Here is a 17,978-nt window from a genome sequence, read left to right on the forward strand (position 1 = left end):
TCCACTTGGCCCATCCTTCATGGGTTGCTGCTGAGAAAACACATCCCATTTGAAACAATTCCAGAAGAAAGGAATAAAATGTCAAAGAGTGGCACTCTCAGGTGGTTTGGTGTGACCAAAGGTGGCCACCACACTCCCTGCCCTGCCCTCAGCTGTGGGCTGCTCATGCCCTGCCTGTTGGAGTGGGAGCTGTCAGCTGTGTGGTGTAAGGCACTTGCGGGAAAAACTTCAAACAAATAGCCTAATCTAGTACAATACATTATAAAATGCAATTTTGTGGCAGGCCTCACATTAGTTCTGAGCAGGGGTCAGGTAACTAGATCCTCAGTTCACAAATAATGGTGCCAGTTCAACTGGAGGCACAGCAAACAGCAGTGCAAAAATGAGTGATCAAGAAAAGGTCTTCTCAATTTGGCTTACACCTCTGAGGCCATTATTTTCCCAGCTACCTTCTGAAGTTTTGCTGCTCATCCAAAATTGCAGAAGCAGGAGTTATAATGGTGAGGTCAATTCAAGCCATGACCAGTCAATACAATATTAAAAACTTTAGTCTGCTTCTACGCTGAATCACAGAATGGTTTGAGTTGGAAGGGACCATGAAGATCATCCCATTCTGAATGATTAGTTACTTTCAACATAATTACAACCTAAACATCATGTTTTAACACAACTGTGGTGTGAAAATAAACTCAGAGAGAGAAGCTGGGAAGATTGTGAGGCTGACTTGTTTTTCTTAGTAGAGTTTCTTTAAGTCTACATTGAAAGCAGTTGAATTTTCAAGTGAATCCTAATCCCAGTTGCAATTAAATCTTCTTCTGAATGAGAACCAGAGTGCATCTGTGTTCTTAATAGCTAAAAAAATGATGGCATTATATTTCAGTTGAATTAAAGTCAAGATATTTCTTCAAAACATACAACTTATTCATGTTTCTTTTATTAAGGGAATAGAGAATCTCATCTTTTTTTCCAGCCAGTGAAACATTGTTAACCTTAAAGCTTATTGGGGATTGTAAAACTCCTTTATCATCAATATAATTCCATAGATCACTTGCAGAGTACTGAACTTGACCCCGCAGACTGCCACAAGTCCATAGACTACAGCAAAGGAAGTATAGGGGGAGAAAACATCATCTTGAATATCAAACTACACTTTCTTTGGCCTGTCTAGATAAGCTGTGATTTTAAAGACTGCACAAATCACATATTCGGAAAAAAAAATCAATTTTTTGTATTTGTGTTGCAAACATTCTTATTCAAACAACTCTCTAGCTGAGTGCTTTTATTTAGAAAGGAAAAATTATTTACTTAAGAGTGTTGGTAGAGGCAATGTCTGTTGCATGCACACACTGACTTTTTACAACTGAATTACATGTGGTTGTAAACATCATAACACTAGGAAACAAATAATTTTAATATGCTTTTAATATAATCAAGAAAGTAAAGAAACTTTTGAATCCTAAACAGAATCTAGTTTAAGAACATTTACATTCATTTGATTTTTAATTGTACATTAGTAACGAATAATTTTTGTAAGGAAAAGAGTATGTCCATGTATCCAGCATTCCTGCAGTATTAGCTCTAGGTGAGGAATCTAAAATCCTGAAAAATAAGAAAAAGCATTAGCTGTTGATTTAACACTAAGTATTTAAAATATGATAGAGGTATAAAATACATTAGAAAACAGAGCATTATATTGGTCACTGATCTGTAAACACTGATCAGTGTTTACAGAGCCACTGTGCTGTCTACCCTCTTATATGGATCTGAATCATGGGTCATCTACCGCCACCACCTACGACTCCTAGAACACTTCCATCAACGCTGCCTCCATACAATCCTAAACATCCACTGGTCAGATTATGTGACTAACACGTCTGTTCTAGAACAAGCATCGAGGTCATGTTGCTGAGAATGCAGCTGTGATGGGCAGGACACGTCTCAAGGATGAAGGACCACCGCCTCCTTAAGATCTTGCTTTATGGTGAACTTGCCACCGGCTGCTGCGTAAGAGGAGCCCTGAAGAGAAGATACAAGGACTCCCTGAAGCAACATCTCATCCTTGGCCATATTGATCAATATAACTGGTCTACTCTGGCCTCCAATCGGGAGATCTGGAGACACAGCATCTATAACGCTGCTGATGCTTTTGAGGAAGCACGCAGGATCACTCTTGAGGAGAAAAGACAATGCAGAAATAATCGTGCTTTGCAGAATATACCATCCAAGGAGTCTTTCTGCTGTGCCTTTTGCAACCAGTCATGCCTATCTCGTATTGGCCTTTTTAGCCATCAGTGTGCTTGTAACAAACGTGGGTAGAGCCCTTCCCAAATCTTCGTTCGCGAAGCCTGGCCATGGTGATGATGATGATAATATTGGTATTCTTTTTTGTATCTCTCAAAATAGTTGAATGCTTTGAAATTAAACCCTGAAGTCTTTACTTAGTTTCAGTGTGAGTTTTATGTCTTTAAGATTAGGGGATTACCTCGAGGATGTCAGTTTACTTCTCAGTATGTATGTGACAGGTAGTTGGATCAGTTCTTTCTTACATATACTTATCATCATCATTAACTTTCCAAACTGTTTACAGTTCTTGCTGCCTGAAACACATCTGTGTTTTCTGTTCTAGGAACTGAGTACCTACAGTTTCTATTCACTTCTTCTGAAAATCAGTGCATTTAACACATCCGAGAGAAGTTTGTGGGTGGAAATCTAAGTTGACCCCACAGTTAAAAGCTTTCTGAGACTACTTCTCAACATAAATGTGGTGGTCTATATGTATAAAAATAAACTAATTTACATGTAAATCATGATTAAAAGTATTAAATAAATACCTCCTTAGCGAAAATCCACTGATCTCCTTCCATTACGTGGCTGAAAGAGAAATATTAAATAAGCGCTTTATAAAACTGACAGGATTTAGTAACAAAGCCCAGACAACTTTGTGTGTATAGAAATTGGCAAACTTCTCAGCTCTGTCAATGTGATCATCATCGAAGATACACCTGAGATAAGTTATTGTTTAAACTATATCTATCTCCGGAAGAGAATTATACAGTAAAATTTACTGCATAAAGATTGAAGAATGAATTATACCTATTTTGTATGATTTTATAACTGGGAGAAAGCCATAAGAAGTCATTCTAGGAAATCATTATCCCTTATTCTTTTTTGCATTTTGCTGATTGTTGTTATTATAACATTATAAGTGTATGTTTCTATTAACAAACAACTGTATGTCACTTTTTGGTTTTAGACTGCGTTCTTTAGCATAGGCAAAGACTTTCTCCATTTTCACTATGGCCATTTTCAGAAATATTTTGCACTACTGAGGGACTTGATACAATTTCTACTAAAGCTGATAAAAAATTTCTTACTGAGCTTTATAAGGATTTGCCTTTTACACTGGAAGCTTGAATGCACCAATATTAGTATTACTCAAAACTTTGGCCTGTTTTAACAACTATAAAGATTCAAGCCTGATACATAAGAGATACAAATTTGTGCTCTTTTCATTAGAATCATAGAATCACTTAGGTTGCAAAAAAGACCTTTAATATCATTGAGTCCAACCCTAGCTCCATTCTTTTTAAAGCCATTAGCCACTTTCTCATTTAAGTAGAAAGAAATAGTAATCAAAATCAAGGGAACTATTATTAAGTCTGACTTGCCATCTTCTCAGTTTTGTCAAAATGAAGTAAAAAGGCAACATGGCATAAAAGATGAACACAATAGATTCAGTCTCATGAGAATTTCTGTATTTAATGTCTCACCTTACTGGTCAATATATAAGGAAAATGGCAAGGTCAGGCCTAATAACTGTTTTAATACAGTGTGTAAACATGGCACTGTATTTATATCATATGCAAATGCACCATGTTGAACAACACTTTAGAAAGATTGTCCAAGATGTCATATTTTCTAGAACTTTCTCTGAGAATTAAATACATAATAACCAATAACTTCTTAAGGTATGGCATGGTATCATGTATACACAAACCTAAAATTATTTTTAAAAATTCCTATTATGCCTTTATTTTAATCCAAGAAAAAGTCTGAAGCAGATCTTAAGTAGTCCTATACAGTGTAATGCTTTTCCTGAAAAAAGTTTCCTCAGTCATAGCAATTTTTCTGTAATTCATTGGTTTCTCTACCTTTTTTTTTTTTTTGGTAGCTCATCACAAAGTAAAAAAAAAAAAGTCAAACAAACCATACCCTGTAGAAGAAGTAGCCTCTGCTTTGAATCCCTCCAGGTCCTTGAAGTTCCTCCTGGAAAAAAAATATTTCAAATTATATCTACTGCTGTAAATTAATACATATAGACAGGTAGTTTATGTGCATTTTAAAAGTATTTCTTCAGTACTACGACACAGTCTTGTCCCTTAAGGAATGCTTTATGTGCATTTTTCCATGTCAGTAACAAGAAGTTCATGTTGTCATGTAGAAACAGCAGAAAACATATGAATGGGGGCCAAATTCCACCTGAAGTTTTAGCTCAGCTCAGATTGCTTTAGAATGGTACTAGAAATGATGAGCAGCCTTTGCCTTTGACTTTCCAGGTTTCATTACCCAGACACAGCCACAGTGTCTTCATGGTGGTGGAGTCTCTACAGACAGAGTTGGCTTTTGCATCTTGCAGAAGGACAAGAGTGTAAAGTTTAAATATCAGAAATACTTGGGATCCTCCCAAGAATGAGACCCCAGACTGTTCCCAGAGGTGTACCATTGCACACATCAACTCCTTCACACATTAACTCCCAAAGACCAGTGCTTATGATATTGTATCCTGTCTGTGCTGCACACATGGAGGAACAACTCTCTAGTGATCCATACAGCAAGGAGGGTAACAAATGATGGAAGAAAATAGAAATTCCATTTATATGTAACAAGTGCAAGGAATGAAGTATCCAGTTGCTTTAATGAGACCTTCATAATTAGAGAACACCTAAGCTTAATTACAGTATTTTATTTGCTTCTGGTATCAGATACAAATGATGTGCCTGTCCTGCAGGTGGGGAGACAGGCCAATTGAGAAACAAAATAGTTCAAACCTTATGCTTACCAGAACACAAAATTTAGATGGCATTTATTCAGCAATGGTGGTATTTCTCAATTAAAAACTGGAGTCATATGTTCTCTCATATGATACCCAAATATCATAACCTGAGGTGTCATAGAAAGAAATCACTTTTATTATTATGCTGTGAGAAATGTGTGAAACAGGATGACTCCCATCATTTTCAAACAAAGGAGTAGATTCAGTTCAGGGAAGCTTTCAAAGGAAGTAGGGTTTAAACTACATGTAATTTTTGAGTCTTGATTTTAATTCTGACTTCAGTTAGCAAGCTATAGCATTATACTCAGTGCCTTGCTGTATGTAAAAATCTGTATGATTTTTATTTATCTTGTCCATCTCATTCCAGCATTAACAGGGTTTGAAATACCCATCTTGGATTTATAATCTGTTCACTACTTCACTACTATTGTTTTTTTATATTCCAAAAGGATAAAAATTTTTCTGTCAATGGAGCCTTGTCCATTGGCATTGGAGTGTCTAACAGTATTTATATGTCATTCTTTTTCTACTTTTTCTATTCAAAATTGAAAATGGAAACAAAATAGACAGCTGTTGCAAGTTTAGGAAATTATCTAGAACATAAAAAGAATGAAGAGTACAATTACTCATGAGGAATTGCAATTTACGTTAATATATCATTCTCTGCTTACAGCCAGACACCTCTTAAACAAGTTTACATAGTGTTCCTGTTTGATTTCATGTCAGAAGTTTAGTATCAGAAAACAATTGAAGCTAAAAATCGATCATTGTTGTAACACTTTCCTTTTAAACTTCCAAGGGTTTGGAAATGTTAAAAAATAAATACATGCTCTAGTATATATGTACACAAAAATATATGTATTCATGAAGATGTATGATTATTTAGGGTTTTATCTTAAAGCCTGCCCTCTAGAAGGTACCTTACTCAGTCTCCTAGATTGACTTGCCAGCAAAATGCTTGTCTCTTCTTTTTAGATCGTATTCTATCAGGCAAGATGTATGTCAAGAGAAATAAAATCTATGACAAAATCTTGTGTTGGTCCAAACTGGGAAGAATGAATTCAATAAGCAGGTTTCCTCCTTCACCCATCCACCTTTATAATTCCTCATCTAGTCAGGGAGAGAGGTGTAGTATGTTTATGTACATACAGCAGGTTCTGGTTTTCTTCCCAACATGAGGGGACAAAATGTCAGCAGCAAGATAACCCTTCCTGAAACACATTCCATGACACCAGTCAGGTAGTCCAATCAAAATATACGAGCAAAAAGGTCTACAACAACATTTTTAGAAGAGCTAATGAATAACAAAGTGTGAGAGCACAAGCAGGCAGAATTTAAGTTTACATACGTCCACTTTGTATCTCTTCAGTCTTCTCTCATTAAGCTGAGGAACGAGTTGCAGTAAAGGATGCAGGACAGAGGACTGAGAGGACATGAACACAGACACATGAACAACAATGAAATTGGGACTTGATGCAAAAAAGTCTCTTCCCACAGTATTTGCTCATGGACCAAATATGCACCAAAAAAGGACCGAAGATGTTAATTGAGAAACTTTTTTTAACATTTTGACTTGACAACAAACAGGTACAAACATTTATACTATGGATGTGACTCACAGAGTGATGGAGGGAAAAGCCATGCATCCTCACCTTTACTAATTGAAAGTTCAGAACCATTTTCATACTACTGCAATTATTCAGACTTTGATCAGTCTTAGGAGCAGTATAGAGAGTATTTCCATATATTAACACTTCTATGATTATCTACTATGGAAGTTAGCAGCTTCAACTTAAATGGCAGCAAGAAAAATTATTTGTTTTTTGCTAGAGAACAGTGTACAGGAGGGATCCCTTCTCAAGTGAAATTTGTAACCATGGAACTGGTTACTATATCTAAGCTCCAATCATGAAATTCCTTGTGTTCACAAGACTTTAAGCCTGGAGACAGCCTGGTTAAGCACAGTGGCATTGTGTGCAGCCTAAGTGCCCACCCTGGCAAAACACAACCATGTGGGCTTGTGGAGAGGTCCACAGTGAGAAATAAAGTAGAAAAACCCATGTTCCTTTAACTAATTTAGACCTTCAACTCATATAAACGTAATTTTAAAAAAAATGCATTTTTGATACAATACTTCTTAGAAAGTAATGCAGTGAAAAGAATTGTAATATATGGAGTAACTGGTTACCAAAGTGCTACTGTACTTAATAGATAAAATAAACTTGCCTATTTGGAACCAATTTTGCATTGGTCTGCCTAAGGTAGGCAATATGGCATCATAGCATCTAAAAAAAGTAGAAGTCTGATGTGAATGAAGGAATTTAAGGATATCCCAGCTGGTCACTTCAGCTCTGTCTCGTAGCCAGTGGATAGAGGTTATAAAGCTAAGGAATGATGGATCCCACCTAAGTTAGTATCTCCAAGAACTGGACTAGAAAATAGTCAACTGAATAGCTAAACCAAAAGTGAGAAAGCAGTAATCTCTGGGAGCAGCAGTAAAGGTATTCAGGATAGTGATGAAGTGGGATGCAGTAACCCTTTAAGCAGGAGAAGCAGCAGAACTAGTTCATTTCACTGTGCCTTGATTACTGTTAAAGCCTCCAAAGCATCTCTATCATGAAAACACTGACCACAATATCAGCAATATCACTTTCTAGGAAATACACTACATATTTCTGAAGAAATGTAATGAACAAAGCAGAAAAGGACACTAAAATGTAAGAATGATTGCTAAGAAACAAGAAAATATGAATATGTTTAGCTTTCTCAAAATCCTATGGTGCATAGATGCAGAGCATGTTTGCACTTTAAAAGCAAGAATGGATCACACATAGTTGAATTGCTGGTTTATGACAATACTTTTATAGCAACAATACTTGACTATGTTTTAAATCATATTTTTCATTCAAAATACAATCCAAAGTTTGAGTGAGGCAAATACTATTTTGCCGGCTACATATTTATAACATGTGCAAATGAATTCATGCAGTTTAATTAATAATTAATAAAAATGTATTAAGAGTTCTTAATAGTTATGGTCATATTCTCAGCTCCTGTAAGTCCACATTGTTTCACTGCATATGCTATGTTCCAATAGCAGAAAAAGCATTTCACCTCATTCTTAAAATTTGAAACTACAAGATTAAGATTCAGTTGGCATTCCACAAATATGTGATCAGGTTTGTTAGGGTATGGGGTTTTTTCCACACCTGTACAGTATTGATGATCCTCTCCCATGTTATTAAAACACCTTCTGTATCTTAAACATGCAACTCCCAGTCCCGAGCTTTCTGTACAGTTGGAGACACTACTGCAAAAAGGAACATTGCTTTGGTTTTATATACAAGCACATGTACTCACAAGGAGTACTTACCACGATGTCTGAGTTGCCCGAGTCATGAGTCTTAGAATAATGAAATAAGAACTGTTCAAAAAAATTAAAAATGGAAGTTTACTACAAAACAGGGCAAGGGTGTTATGATCTTCTTGCCAATTTTAGTGTGATCGTAAAACATACATAGACATCTTACCCTCTTGGTGTTGTCTTTTTCATCTAAACCCTGTGGGAATAATTGGTAGAGAGGCTTTTATTTGTTAAAATAAAAACAGCAATGGACAATTTTAATTACATCATAAACTTTTCAGTACTGGATTGTGTCCTAGGTTTATTTGTTCCAAAAATCCAAGTGGAAAATTTTCCTTTCCCCTGTCACGCTGTAAAAGAAGGTGTTGAAGGGGTGATTGACTGTACAAAAGAACTAGCTGGCAGACCTGCATTCCAGGCTGATAGCTTTCTCTAAGGCTGAAGGGGGTGTATGGGGGAGCAGTTTTTCTCCCCTCCTCTCTTTGGAAAGAGACGCTTCACTTTGTGCCTTAACAGAGGCAAGCTGTGTGTGTGTGTTGGACAAGCTCAGAGGCTGTTTTGCTCTCGACCTGGTCATCTGGCTGCTCTCCGGCCTCGGCTTGCCTGCGCGCTGCCCTGCCCCAGCCCAAATCTGCTCAGAATTCATTGGAGAGTTTGTGCTCATCGACGAAGAAAGGGGAGCCCCGACCACAGCCAGCCACAGACAGCGTGAGTTTAGTGCGAAGGAAACGGCCCTTCTTTCCCCTGTTCCCCTTCCCCAGGCTCTGCTCCTCCAGTGATCCAACAGCGCTCCTGCCAGCCGTGATTAGAATCGCACCAGAGGACAGAAAAGTATCAAACTGTTTCCTTTCTGGAGGGGACTTTTAGGTACAGGATTATTGTTTATTTGTTTTTGTGTTCTTTTGTTGGTTTTGCCTGTATACATATATCCTTTAATAAAGGGTTGTTATTTCTTATTTTTTCTGTACTTCCTTGATTGGAGCCTCTTAATTTTGGATTTACAATTGCGGAGAGAGGGGAGTTTGGTCTACCTCATAACTCATCCTCCTTAGCAAAATACTTCAGTCTCCTTAAACTGAGAGAGATTGGAACATCATTCTTCCTTGACATATTATATGTCCTTGTTTATTAATGAAACTAATCTTTTCAAACTCTGTAGACAGCATTGATCATTCTGCCCTAGAAGAGGTAGATGTACATCCCTAGACCCTAAGCAAATTTCTTCCTCCCCTGAGAGCTCATAATTTTTCTTATCTAGAGCAATAAAAACACCAAAAACTTTGTATCCAACCTGGAGATTATTTTCCAAACATTAATGTCTCCCTCTTATCTTTAATAGGTGTTGGATTCTGACACATAGCATTTCAGAGCAAAACCTGATAGTATTACTTCCAGTGCTAAGTGACATTTCAGATACTGGGTCCTCAGAATTCATTCTAGACAATGGCACAGTGATATCAGACTTCAGAAATGCTGAGTAATCTTTTGTGTGTTTTACCTGTGGTTTTGGGAGAAATCCCATGACCAAAAAACAAAGTTCTTCCAGTGTGCTGGACACCTAATGCAAAGAAAACATGAAATTAGGTATCACACTTCCAATTCTACTATGTATAACAAATAGTAAGACAAGTATAAAGTAACCTTTGTCTGACTCACCTGAGGCCCAGAATTTGTGGACAGGTAGGCAGAACATGCATCATCTATCTGTAAAAGTTCACACAGTCTTTTTTTAAGAAGTCAGATTAATAAAAAGAAGTGAAATACATATATTTTCATAAACAGTTCAGTACAGCTAAAGGCATGGCAAGCTTGTCTACTGTCAGACATCCTTATAGGTCCAACCATTAAATACTTTGCATTCAAAGGGGGTAAAAGGCCTTAACCACATAACTAAACCTCAACTTATACTTGTTTGATTGAACAAACATAAATATCTGTGTCCTTTATTCTCTTGACTGTAAGCTTCTCAGACTAAATCATATTTTAAATTATGATTGTTAATATATGGGGTATGGACTATGAACTAAAATCTCTTCTGCAATATCTTTGGATTATACAAAACTGTGAAGACAATGACAAAGCTAAAGTAAGTGATTCAATGATCAGTTCTCAAACACATCTCTTTCAATTGGATTCCAGCATCCCTGCAGCTGTATGATGCACGCACCCCTTTAGTGATTATGATATGTGCCAGCACATCTTATGCATGCCAATGAATTTGTGTGAGTCAACAAGCAGCCAATATCTGGGGTTTGCACTGATTCCTATGGCAAATGAGGAGCACTTCTATCCCTGGAAGTGTTCAAGTCTAGCCTGGATGGGGTTTTGAGCAACCTGGTCTAATGAAAGGTGTCCCTGCCCATTGTAGAGGGGTTGGAACTAGATGATCTTTAAGGTCCCTTCCAACCCAAACCATCGTGTGTTGCATTCAGTTCAAAACAAATGTCCATTTAGCTCTACAATTTATCTCCATAAATGGCCAAATGTCAACACCTGGGAAAAGCCTAAGACAAGATCAGTGGTAAAGAAAAGCTCATGCTCTTCAACCACCAGCAATTTGTAATGCAAGCACTTTGAGTTGGAAGCAGGTCTTTGCAATAAGGCTCCATGAACCTCTGTGCCATGAATTTGACCAATGTCTCTCTGATCTACATTATACTTTCAGCATCCACAGTGTCCCGTGCCAACAGTTTCCTAAACATTGTGTGAAATACTACTATTGTTTGTCTTCATCAGTCTTTTCAAAGCTATCTTCATTCAATGCTGCCATGATCTCATCTTGGAAAAAGTACTGCGTAAGTGATTCCTAGCCACCCTCTCCCTACTGCTCATAACCTTGTATTAATTACATCTTCCTTCTTATTGTCTCTTTTCTGAGATGAAAGAATCCCATAATACTGAATAATTTTTAGTGGAGTTATTATTAGAGAAGGAATAAGAAATGGAATAAAGGGTATTTGAATTCACAGAGGTAATTTTGCCAGTGCTGAAGGTTCAAAGTATTCTGTAAGGAAAAGAGAGGATCTCTGGCACTCATTATTAAACAGTTGCACAGTTTAATAATGATGGAAAAAAGCAGGTTAAATTTTTATTATATAACCTTAAAGTTGTATGAATAGTAACCTCCTTCAGCATGTGCTATTTTTTTTCCATTTAATATTTGATGTTAGATGCCAAAAATCTTGGCTGATTATCTTGTTCAAAGACTGCACAAAAAACATAAGTTTGTTTGGTTTATTTTAAATAGAGTAGACAATGCAATTGTTCTTACAATTTTATTATAGCTAAAAAGCCCTAAACGGCACTCTTTAGCAATGAGAGCATTAAAAGAAAAAAGCAATAAAAAAAATATTATGCATATCTGAGTACTTCAAGATGAGATGATTCATTTCTCTAGAGACAATCTACGAGAAAGCATTAGCAGATATAGTGGGAAAACTAATAGCTCACAGAATTCCCTTTTTAAATAGGCTTTGTTGGTAACACATCCTCTCCATTCTCTTTTCCCTTCAACTTGCCTATGTGTCTCTCTGGGTGTGTTAGTTCAGCTTCATTACTTTCAGAGTAAGAAAACATAGAGGGAGAAACCAGTCAATGAGATAAAACTAAGCTGAAGTCATTTGGAAGCCTATGTTAAAAGAAGTCTGTTTCTTAGCAAAAGATTGTTTGTGTTTATTTTTTTATTTGTTTATTTGCTTGACTCAGAACTACCATATTTCAGTAGCAGAACAAGCCAGAGACTGTGTTCGACACAATATAAGGCAAGGTATCTCTCAGGTAAAACTTTCATGGACAAACCAAGGGTTAAGGAAAAGCCAGAGTTTCTGTTAATTCCTTTATTAAAAAAAAAATAATTGTTTCTATCTTTGATGTATCTTCTCTGTAATTTTCTCCCCTATTTCAGAACTGTGGCCTTAAGGCAGGGGATTACAAGTTATTTGGATTTGGTGAAATAACATAAAGAAACAAAAGGAACTGAGAGACAAGTAAAGAAACAAAATACTTAGTTAGAAAGTTCTCATATTTATAAACTCAGAGTCATTCCTGGAAAATACTCAATTTATTTAAAGGCAGGTCTTCTCCTGAATGATCCACTAGTAAAGGAGCAAACAGGGAAGAATGATTATTTTCACTTTGAGAAACTCCAGTGAACTAGTATGAGTGTGTAATCAGTTGACTGAGAATATATAGCTATGTATCTAATTCTTTCTCCTTAGACCCTTTCCAGTCCTGCATAATTCTTGCTACAATGGTAACTTTTATATTGCTTCTATTATATAATTTTACAGAATTTAGTATCTTATGTCTACCATTTTCTTCACTGAAATCAACAGGAACTTTGCTTTGTTTCCAGTCACCACAGGGACAAATCCTGTGTTACAGCTAGCAAATCTTATCAAGAAATGCAGAAATGTACAAAACAGCATTTTTAATCCAGAATGTAAATAATTGATTTTCAAAAACTCCTTATAGTTATCAGGATCTTACTTCCCAAGAGACCATTTTTCCCCAGGAGATAAATATCACTACGGCTCATTCAAGTGCCAATATGTTGGATTTTGAGTCAGTACTTCCAATATGAACTATGGGGAGATGACAGTAAGGGTAATGCCTCCTGTAATGGTCTCAATAGGAAGAAATTTACTCTCTGCATCAGCAGCCCTGATGAGTCACTTGCTTTCTAATGTTATCAAAAGCTACTAAATTAAATGTCAACACAATAATTGAAGGTTACAGCAACACCAGGGCATGCAAGTTGCAGGCTAAACCCTCTCCACATGTTATGCCCTCCCACTCCATCTGTTCCAAAAGGGCACAGAAGAGCCTGTATTAACATATATGTCACATCTCAGAGTCAAAACAAATGTTCATTTCAGAGATTAGAGTGGAAGTTATGATGCCAACTGTTAGCAAAATGTTAGAGCGGCTAATTGGCACAGTATATTATCTTTTACCTTTACCTAGTAAATTGAGAAGTTAGGATAGGATTAAATAGTGTCCCAGCCCTGTGTGCAGAACAGAAGATGAAAGAGGTAAGACCAGGTGAGTTGAAACAATTCCTGCATATAACATACAAAACTACCAGGCAGGACCATGTTTTTCTTCCAGGAACAGTGGCTGCCTGGTCATTGACAGTTAAGTGACAACTCTTATCAAACATAGCTCTCCATTGAGACAAGACAGTCTTTTCTCAGAATGATATCTCAACACTCAGACCCAACATCCTCTTGAAGCAACTGTTAAGAATCTCTGGAAAATTAGGTATTTCACCTCTTGGCTGATGCCAAGATAGGAGACACACAGGACTGGAAGAAAATGAACCTGAACTCCACGCAAGAGAAATAGTGAGGTGTGATTGTAGCAAAGATGGGCACAGAAGAAACAGGAGTATACCACATGGTAGATGATGCTTACCTCTTTCCAAAGCTGCAAATCCTCATCTGACTCAAATGTTTGAGATGGCATCGGTGCACCTGGAAGCATAAACTGTGCTTAGCAATGCTGTCCAGTAAAAGGTCATTTGTATAAGTATCCTGTGTCAGAGATTTAAATAAAAACTCTGAACATGCTAGGATACCTAACACACTTACTAACTGCAAAGTCTGAGAGCTGCACAATCCAAGGAAGTCTGCTGCCTTGAGTGTTTTGGGATTTGTCCAGTAGTTTCTGCCTGCTGTATGTTAGCAACACAGCAGGACGCTTCTTCACAAGTTCACAGCAGAGACAGATGTATCTCAGTGTGTAAGTTGTTCAGGACTCACTGAGGGTCAGGCTAGCATTAGTCCATTCTCAGTGACAAGCAGAAGGCAAGAAAATTTGCATGGCAGCCCTTGCATGTTAAGACCTGCTCAGGAAAGCACGTTCCAGTGCCTACAGCTTTGCACTTTCCAAAAACTCTGCTCACCTCCAGCACATGCAACGCAAGTTGAGAATCTGGATTCTACCTCTTGCCTTCTTGTATGCTACAACTAAATAATTAAACATGTGCTATGTAACATACACTTGCATATGAAGAATACGCGTGACATGAACAAGGTGTTTTTGAAAAGGTGATAGTACATGTGTAACTGGTATTGTTTTCTCTATTTGACATATGTGATGTGAAAAAGTTTGGTCCCTTAGAAGATTAAATGTGTTATTAATTGCACAATGCTGCAGTGATGCTGTGCTTGGCTTGGGGCAGCTTTCTCCATGTCTGTCCACCCAGGCTGCAGAACTGGAAGTCATTGTACCAGGGTTCCTTCCAACTCAGTGCCCACAATATCCCCCCTTACACTGCCAGATAAAATAACAGTGTTGTATTTTTAACAGCAATGTATTGTTACAGCCTCTGTAAAAAATAGAAATAAGCATCACCAAATTGTGAGTATACTAGACACCACACAAGTATATCAGTGAGGTGTGGCAACTCCCCTGGGAGGGAGACTGGTGCTGGAGAGGGTCATGCTTTATCCATACATGCCTAGCACCACAGGAAACACTACAAAGTTATCTAATTTACCCCCGTGCTCAAAGGTGCTGACCATGAGCCATGCTTAAACTGTTTATACACTGTTCTTAAAAGACCTCAGATTAATAGAGATTTTATAACCTCCTAGGAAGTCTAATACTATGTGTGGTCACATTTTTTTCAAGGTATTGAACTGAATTAAACAAAAAAAGAGGTGAAGGTAGACTTATCTAGAAAGGCCAGGCAAGGAGTGTGTGAATGCCCACCATGTTCATTTGTTTTGTATGTACTCCTAATAACAATAATCACAACAGTAGTTAGTTTCAGGCATTAACAGATGGATTTCAAAACCACATGTTGGTACTGGCACAGACTTAAGGTGACTAATTATTCTGGATGTTTGCTTTCCCTTAAAAATAAGAATTAGACAGGCTCTTAATTTCACACTATACAGAAGTGGAATATTTTTTTTAAATCTCCAAGATGTTCACATAACAAGAAAACTGTTTTCCAGTTGTTTGTTTCATTTCAAGTAAAAATGCCAAATAAAGACACGACAGTTGTCTTACTTTGTTTTCTACTCTTAAATTAGTGTATTCAAATTGAGGTATTGCCTGGGACTGGTATCCTGATTGCAAAGAGCGGAACTGGGTAACAGTTCAAATTAGCACACCTTCCCCATCAAACCATTGTCTGCCTGTCTCTGAACACTGTTTCTGCCATTGCCTGGTTCCCAAGGCTTTTCAAGGGGAGCAGAAGATATCCATTCACCTGTAAGTCTTAGGGCAGCAAGAAAGAAAGCCTGAATATTACAGCTTGCTTTTTCTCCCCCCCCCCCCTCAACTCCTGCAGCAGAAACTTTTGGGTCAGAGGAGGGAAATTATTTCACCAGCTCTCAAGTTTTCTTAATCCTTCTCCACTTATTCAAAAACTCTTATTTCATTTCATGTATAGTCCCATCTGTTTTGTGCTCACATGTAGGACTGTGTTCCTCCAAGGGCTAAGCAGTGTCCCTTCATCACCCTGTCCAGAACAGTGCTGCAGTCCCTACAGGACTTCATTCATTTACACACAATGAAACATTAGGTTATTTTGTAATATACTCAAAATAACTATAGGGGGGAAAAAACCAAACAAGATAGGAGAGAGTGCTATTGAGAAAAGCAATCCTATTCAAAAGGCATATGGAGGAGGAAATCCTCCTACAAAATCGACATTGTCCACAATACATTTACTCTTTCGTCCTTCAATTCTGCCAACTTTTAAAATCTCAACTTCTTTCAAGGCAGTAGAATGCCAGATGCACAACCTAGACTCACATCTTACATCTTCTCATCCCTCCATTGCTCTCCCTAAACCAGCTCCCGGCAATCACTGTGTAAGAAAAATAATTAAATACTATGCACCATTGCCCTTTGCTGCCCTCCTTTTCCTTTCCTCCCCTCTTCCACTTCTTCAGAATTTATTTTTAACATGATATTAAGTATACTGTACTTAGATTTCTTTAATTGTTGGTATTTAAAAACGCAAAAAATCAGAACAAAAACTCACAATTAAAACAACCCACACACATATAATACAAACAAAATGGAAATAATCCTTGCATAGCATTTTGTGACGTTACTTCACTAGGTGCTAGTAGTTAATCTGTCTGGGGTGGGAAAATACAATAAGAGAGTATGGTTTGTTAAGCAGCCCATCAGTCCTTTCACAAGCACTCCCTGATACAAAAGTAGCACCTTTTAGGATTTCTATTCCAATAAATATTGCTCCAGGTTGAACTAAGTGACTGCCAGAAGGTCCTAAATTTTCCTGCAATTCTGTGATACATCTTGTTTCTTTTCTTTTCTCACCTTTCAAATCAGAGTAAATGACATTTAAAATTAAACCCCTTTTAACAGAAGTCAATTCTCTAAGTTGCTGGAGTGCAATTTTGGCAGGACAGAGTAATCCTCCCGGAATATGCGAAGAAGCCTCCCAGACCAACCCCTGAAACTGCTCCCAGCAGCTGCAACCCTCCTGCGCATCCTTACACACACACCCCCACCCCGGGGCACCCAGGCAGCGGCTCGCTCCGCACCCCCGCAAGGCTGGCAGGCTGTGGGAGCACCCCTCGCTCCTCAGATAATGTGCAGAGCTGGCAGAGCAGGAAGGGCTTGCGAGGGGGATGCTCCTCACCTTTGCAATAAGACATCGAGGAGGCGAGGAGGAGGAAGAGGAGGAGAAGCGGGGATCCGGGCAGAGCCGCGCCGTCCCCTGCCTTCCTCAGGCTGCGCTGGGGGGTGGCCGCGGGGGGCTGATGGTGGCAGAGGTGTCCCATGCCCGCGGAGTCCCCGGCGCCGCAGCTCTGCCAGCAGCTCTTCTGGGCATGTCCTTGCTCCCTGCCCCAACTTTTTAAATCTCCCCGACACGTGGACGAGCCCCAGCCTGGCTCGGGGAGGGCTGCCCCGCGCCCCCCGGGACCGGCCCCACTGCCGGGGCGTGACTCACCTCGCTCCGCTCCGCTCCGCCCCGGGGGTAGGTCCGCTGGGACCGCGGCTGGGGCGGTGGATGTCCCTGATTAGCACGGAGGGGAGGGGCTGGCCAGGCTCCAGGACTGTATTAAACCCCCTCCTTAAGAAAAATCCATGTTTTAGCCCCTCTCCCCCCTCACCCCCCGAGCCCCGGCAGGAGCCGCGGTGGCCGGCGTGAAAGGTGCTGCTTCTCCCCTGCCGTGCCCGGGCGTTCGGAGTGATGAAATGAGTGTGGCAAAGGGGAGAGTTCGGGCACTGTCCCAGCTTGGTGTGGGAGAGAGAAGGGGGTGATGCAAAGTGGGGAAATAGGACACAACTAGCTGAACTTGGAGTAAAAACTCATGGATATTGCATGTGGGAGAAGCGGTTGGTGCCTGGGATGTGGGGCTCTGAGGATGTTGCACCCCTCTGCCTTGGGACCCGCCGACTGGTCGCCGAGTTTTCTGAAGATTCCTCGGCTGTAGGGGTGTGACTGACTTCTGATTTTCCCTATGCTTTAAGTATACACGCAATGCCACACCACGAAACAGAATTCAGTGATGTGGTAATATTTAGCGATTAAAACCTAATACTGTGCTTAGCAAGGTACCTAATACT

At 38.9% G+C, this 17,978-nt stretch overlaps 1 protein-coding gene across 2 annotated transcripts; it reads right to left on the reverse strand.

Annotated features, from left to right (window-relative positions):
* Positions 1 to 1,168: 1,168 nt before the first annotated feature.
* Positions 1,169 to 17,595, reverse strand: NMU (neuromedin U). Of its 2 annotated transcripts, XM_051790364.1 has the most exons (10): positions 17,047 to 17,595; positions 13,833 to 13,891; positions 10,074 to 10,121; positions 9,916 to 9,975; positions 8,584 to 8,613; positions 8,427 to 8,477; positions 6,402 to 6,476; positions 4,213 to 4,266; positions 2,832 to 2,871; positions 1,174 to 1,599 (listed from the first exon to the last, which is right to left on the reverse strand). In XM_051790364.1, the coding sequence occupies exons 1-9, from the start codon at positions 17,186 to 17,188 to the stop codon at positions 2,836 to 2,838; spliced, it is 555 nt and encodes a 184-aa protein (XP_051646324.1). In that variant the 5' UTR covers positions 17,189 to 17,595; the 3' UTR covers positions 1,174 to 1,599; positions 2,832 to 2,835. The 2 variants fall into 2 exon arrangements, with proteins under 2 accessions (XP_051646325.1, XP_051646324.1); XM_051790365.1 differs by lacking the exon at positions 6,402 to 6,476 and having other exon boundaries at positions 1,169 to 1,599.
* Positions 17,596 to 17,978: the final 383 nt, after the last annotated feature.

The sequence above is a fragment of the Manacus candei genome, unplaced genomic scaffold (assembly GCF_025592945.1).
Source record: "Manacus candei isolate 608988 ecotype Guabito, Panama unplaced genomic scaffold, ASM2559294v1 h1tg000028l, whole genome shotgun sequence".
In the NCBI taxonomy this organism is placed as follows: Eukaryota; Metazoa; Chordata; class Aves; order Passeriformes; family Pipridae; genus Manacus; species Manacus candei.